Here is a 6,000-nt window from a genome sequence, read left to right on the forward strand (position 1 = left end):
TCTCTTCATTTGATGATGAAGCATTTTATCTGGTTGTACTATTACATGTAAGTACACGTGAAGCATGGATGTGTGTGTGTCTTTATGTGTGCGTGTATATGTGTTTTATGTAACTTTTTGGGCTTGTGTACGCCACCTGTGGGTACAGAAGGGAGGAGACGATCCAGAGAAGAGGACGAGGAAGAGGCCTTGAAAAGAAAGCAGCTCCACGAGGAACATCTCAGCAAGGTCAGTGAGATAACTTTGAATCTTCAACTTAACGTTTTTGACTGCCACATGCCTGAGATGAAAGCCATACATGCATGCTTTGTATTGATGTTTATCTGTGGATATACTGTACGTTATTTGATGTTATATATGTGTGTGTGTGTGTGTTTGTGTAGATTCAGTCTGGTTTGGGGAAGCTCATACTGAAGGAGGAGATGGAAAAAGAGGAGATCAGGGAGCGTCACGCACGTAGCCTCTCTGCTCAGCGCTACGACCCCAAACAGACCAACTGTGACGCAGGTACAGAGCAGCTTCATCAGCTAATATGCAAAAAAAAAAAAAAAGACTGTCAGCAATGTACTGTAACACATGGTCTGAGCTATATAGCACCTAGTAGATTGTTGCATTTGTTTTACTGTCACATGTTACGAAATAGCTTCAAGATGTGATTTGAAAATTCCCTGTCCATGTAAAATGTTCATGATTTGGGTCAACATCTTTTTATTTACTTAATTATTTATGTTTCAGATCCAACTTCTCCAACCAAAACTAACTCTCTGCCTGGCTACGGAAGGAATGGGCTGCACCGGGTGAGAGCTCACTCATACTAACAAGATTGCTGTTGATTATGTAACACAGACAGCTGAATGCAGAATGATGACAAGCAGAAAAATTGGCTTCTCAGAAAAATCCAAGAAGCAGAAATTGCATGTTAAATGCATAATATTATTAACCTGACTCCGCCAGATGGATTGCTTCGCATTTGCTCGGCATATCCATCTGGGAGCTTACCGTTGGAGAACTTTTGGGAAGGGGCGAAAATACTGGTTAGCTGATTGGATAAACCATCTGTCTATCACCCACCACAAGCCCCTGCTGCTGCAGGCAAAGCATAGCTCGTTAGCTCAGCAAGCAAGCAACATGTCGGTAAAGGATATTTGCCGTTTGTGTAACGAGAATTTACGACTAAAAGGCACCATTTCAGGTTCCCGGTCCATATTCCAAAAGAAGGATCCAATAGGAAAAAGCATTAGCGAGCGGCTAACAGAATTAGGGCTACCGCTGTCTGAAAATACTGGTTAGCTGATTGGACAAACCATCTGTCTATCACCACCTAAACCCGCCTCAAAACCAACGCTGATTGGTCGGTCGTTTGGCGAACGGCTCCAAATTTTCTCTATCTCAAGATGCCAGACTGATCTGCGAGTGGAAAACTGGAGCTCGCGAGATCAGGACGGTCTCACAAGGCTATAATATCATGTCACCAATGCCAGAATTATTATACACATGTTTTACACATAGTTATTATAATTAAAGATATAATATGTACTTACATGTTCAAACCCTGAGGAATCTGTCATTTTAATCAAAAACACAGTCTCCGTTGTCTGTCAGCCAAAGGTACCGGACATCTGGCCGAAAAGAGTGAAATCCGGAGGAATTTCCGGTGGCAATGGAGCAATCCCGGAAGTGGAACGTCGTGGATATAGACTACTGTATCAGTGAAACAAGCTGAGCTCCTCTCTGCCGACATGCCAAACAGCGTCATAGAAACACAGATATTTTACGTAAAACTTTATTCAGTGTTTTTACCGGTTTAAATCACCTGGTCCGTTTGTTTTGGAGAAGATGAGACCTCTGCGGATAATTCAGCTCCCAGTAAAAGCCTCCTGAGCGACGAACACCTAATCGGGAGAAGATGACTGCAATGACTGCATTGCTCCGTCTTTTGTTATTTTTTTAATGAGAGACCCTTAGCGACGGACAATTACAAATTGTACATTCAAACCCTATTCTGGTCCTAAATCAGCATCAAAATTAGCCTGGCCCCGCCCTCCTACGTACTTACGCTCAATTTTCATATCCCTTCAGTACTATGTCTGGGTTCGCTGTATAGTCTTGGGTTTTCTTCAGCCACATTTTTGGCGGCCCAATCAGCGAACAGAGGGAGTGGCTAAGAATGATGACGTTGAGGCCGTGCGCTAGAGTTGGAGAAAGATGCGAGCGAAGTCATTCGGTCTGTTGTGGCAACGCTGCCGAATATCCAGAAGTTAAAGCCCGAGCAAGAACAATCTTTGCTGAGTTTTCTTGGTGGCCATGATGTTGTGGCCCTCCTCCCCACCGGGTTCGGGAAAAGTTAGATTTTCCAGCTCGCTCCGTTAGTGGTGAAGGAGTTGGCTAAGGCTAAGGCTAACGCTAGCGATGCTAATGCTAAATATAAGCCTTGACGGTCTCCCCTCTTGTTGCACATGCGCATGACATAAGTCACGACCAAATGTTAGCGATTGATTATGGCAGATCCAGAGTGGCTCTGGACAGATCCAATAGTTTTAAACTTCAACAGAGTACCAGCCTTCAAGGAAGTTAACACTTTTCGATGGAGAAAGGCCAGACTCTCTGTACAAATGAAATACCCATATGTTAATATTGATGTACTGTTGTCTGTGTCCCCGCAGCCCCAGTCAACAGATTTCACCCAGTACAACAGCTATGGTGACATGTGTGGAGGAGGCAGAGGTGAGAGCTGCTACCAGAATGTGGCCACCAAGCAAATCTCTTGCCAATGTCACCAGAGCTATTCAGCATCAGTATTATTCCGAAATGGCTTGCTACGTGTACATAAATGGACATGCATTTTGAAATACTTGCGTAATGATTCAGGGACAACAGTGTTGTAGATAGTAGCCTGGCAGGGGATTTGACAGCAAAACCATTAACTGTGAGTCTCATTTCTGTCCCATGTTGTCCTGCAGAGTTCCAGGTATGTCTCTCATCTGCTTTTTCACATGGCATGCTTCCTCACCTTGCATTATGTACTTGCTTGCTCATGGGTTGCGAGAGGCACCTGGCCCTGAATGCACAGCGCCCACTCCTGCTTCATGCTTGCATCACTGTTGGATTTAATGTCAACTACAGGGCATGCAGTGTAGTGATTTCAAAATTTCCAAACATGCACTGCCCAGTAGCTGAACCAGTGTTCTGTAAATGTACAACCATCGCCTCATGTCTTGTTTTGAGTGTTGTTTGCCAATGTTATGACTCAAGCTAAATGTCACATTTATATGATTTTAAAATTCACCATAGGAAAAAAAAACAAAAAAACTACAGAGACATTTAGAAACAACTTCCCATCTCAAATACTAATTAAGATACGGAACATTATCCAAGCTACTTGCTCCATCCAGTGAAAACTGTTCCCACAGTGGACATTTTCATGCCATTAACCCTGCAGTCCCCTTCCACTATATTACATTCTTGTATCTTCTATTCTTTAGCACATTAAGGATGGCCGAGCAGCACTTGCAAGGATGGACAGGGGAGTATCTATGCCTAATATGTTGGAACCAAAAGCAAGTATATTCTTCTTTTTGTACTGTTGAGAACATTGTAATCTACACTAAAATATGTTACAACATTTATACATTGTTCACTTATTTCAGTGCATTTTAACTTGAAAATGAGGACACATTTTACAACTAATTTAGAGACAGTCTGACCTCGAGAATTAGACTTAGAAATAGAAAAGAGACCAGCCCAAAAGAGGAGGATGAAATGAAATGATTAGCATGTTGTATTCACCCCTGTAGTGCGGGGGACATTGGTGGAAGAAATAGGGAACTACATGAGATTTTTACTGGAGGTGAAAGACTCACATTAGCTGGGATCCAGGTTTAGCATGCTGCTTTAGGAGCTGCCGAGTCACGCTTAGCATGCTGGCTTCCCCATGCTCATCTGCACATAGCTTTGACTTAAAGTGGCTGGATACTGTATGCAGCATACAGTGGACAATCCAACGCCCAGATTGTCATTCAAACAACTCATATCACTATATACTGCGTAGTATATAAGTGATTGTACATTACTGTGTTGATATGAGTTGGTCAGAGGCCTCAAAGAACTTCTAGTTGCTTATTATTGAGCATTTCAGCTAAATTAACAACTATCATTTACCAGTTTCTTCTTGTACAGAGGGGATAAGTTATTTAGAAAAGTAGAAGCACCTCAGTTTTCCAGGACGACTATTCCCATGTGGATTTACTTGGCCTACATTACTGGTGTTTTTTTTTTAGTTTGCATTAAATTACTCTAAAAATACAGCCCGCTACATAAGTCTGTTTTCATGTTTTTGCCCTTACCTAATCTGTTGCACGTTTCTACACCGAAAAAAAAGTGTGCACACCATAGAACCCTGCATTTCCCCAACAACCTGAAAAACAGCTCTCACTCCCAGTCGGCCTCCTGTCACATACCTGTTCTCCCACCCAGTGTTCCCTCTGTCACAGTCAGAACTATAAAAATATCCAAATTTGATAGATTAGTTTGATTAAAAAAAATAATGCTTTGCAAGTTTTTGAAACTTAACTCCAGCTTTGAACCTGTTGACTGACGAGTGTCTCCTTCTGAAGGTGTATCCCTATGAAATGCTCATGATAACCAGTAGAGGGAGAGCTAAACTGCCCAGGGATGTGGACAGAACCAGACTGGAGGTATCAGATTTCCACCTGACTGTCCGCAATTGATACTGGATTTCTCTACTTTGTGTAAATAACATGTTACACAAATACAATTGTAGCAAGGAATGTGCAGTAGCCATTGCTTCTGGTCATCTTTGCGGTGGCCCTTTTTGTGGCTTTGGTGCTAACTCCTTCCCACCCTCCCCTCCTTTGTTTTCTCCACCTTTGTTCTCAATTCTAGCGCCACTTAGCACCTGAAAAGTTCTTTGACATCTTTGGAATGGAGATCCAGGAGTTTGACAGGCTTCCCCTGTGGAAACGCAACGACATGAAAAAGAAGGCCAAGCTCTTCTAGCACTCAGAGCAGCATGCACATACTGTACATTCATTCAGATAGCACACAACAACTGTAATCTAGATGTAGGTTTTGGTTTATTTCCTATTTCTTCTGGGTTTTTTGTTGTTGTTTTTTTTGTTTTATCCTGGCATAACCAAGGAAGCCATGGAATGGACTCTTTTTTTTGCTCTGATGCTTCCTGAGACTGCGGCCTGAATGATTTTGTCCAGTTGGACTTGCACAGGAAACAAGGAATGGGAATCTCTTCCATGTTCAAAAATGACAAAGAATGAAAATGAATGGTAAATAGGGTCATGTTATTTGGTTTGACTGCGCTCGTTTTACTTCTTGCTTTGCTTTTGAGTGGAACTGCTTTCCTTTCTTATTTGCTTGTTTCTTCCTACTATTTGTTGCTGTTTGATTCCTGTGGAACTTTGTAAGTACAGTAGAACCTCATGGCGCCATTACGAAATGTCCATGCTCGTAGCTTGAACATGTGTCAGCTTTCCTTCGCTTGGGCTGAAAGAGTTTTAGTCCAAAGTTCGCAAGAATCGGCTCAGTGAGTCTTTGAATAATAAACATTTAAAAAGAAAAGACACTGGAAAAAGCAGTCATCTCACTCATCAACTGTTTTAACGGATCTACATGGAAATGAATCATCTGAGCACCTACATATCGCCAGTCTCCTTTCCCTGGCTCCTGTGTATGCCAAACATTCATCTTGACCCTGACAAAAAAGAAAATGTCTCTCTTCTCAGGCTCTCATTAACATGGCCAGACACTTTCCCTTTACATGTATTGGAAGTACAAATCTTAATATATTTTAGTGCCGTATCCAACATACAGTAACCAACAAATAGATAAAACACCTAATGGGAGAAGCAACTGTATTTGAAAGTACTGTTTTATAAAAACCCACACTGCCATTTGTTGTATTGAAATCGAAGCCAATAAAGCTTTAAATCACCATGAACCATATGATCCTCAGCTATACCAAAGGTA

The 6,000-nt window shown here is 41.9% G+C and overlaps 1 protein-coding gene across 12 annotated transcripts in view; it reads left to right on the top strand.

Moving 5' to 3' along the window:
• Nucleotides 1-6,000, top strand: part of ablim1a (actin binding LIM protein 1a) — a 44,596-nt gene extending 38,596 nt beyond the window's left edge. For 10 of the 12 annotated variants that reach the window (XM_039783100.1, XM_039783104.1, XM_039783096.1 and 7 more), the window contains 8 exons: nt 149-228; nt 384-507; nt 736-797; nt 2,664-2,724; nt 2,961-2,968; nt 3,483-3,557; nt 4,614-4,694; nt 4,903-6,000. In XM_039783100.1, coding sequence (XP_039639034.1) covers nt 149-228; nt 384-507; nt 736-797; nt 2,664-2,724; nt 2,961-2,968; nt 3,483-3,557; nt 4,614-4,694; nt 4,903-5,016 — 605 coding nt within the window. In that variant the 3' untranslated portion in view covers nt 5,017-6,000. Of the gene's footprint in view, nt 1-148; nt 229-383; nt 508-735; nt 798-2,663; nt 2,725-2,960; nt 2,969-3,482; nt 3,558-4,613; nt 4,749-4,902 lie in introns of all 12 variants that reach the window. The other 2 variants (XM_039783094.1, XM_039783093.1) reach the window with 2 other exon arrangements.

This window comes from Perca fluviatilis, chromosome 19 (assembly GCF_010015445.1).
Source record: "Perca fluviatilis chromosome 19, GENO_Pfluv_1.0, whole genome shotgun sequence".
NCBI classification, from domain to species: domain Eukaryota; kingdom Metazoa; phylum Chordata; class Actinopteri; order Perciformes; family Percidae; genus Perca; species Perca fluviatilis.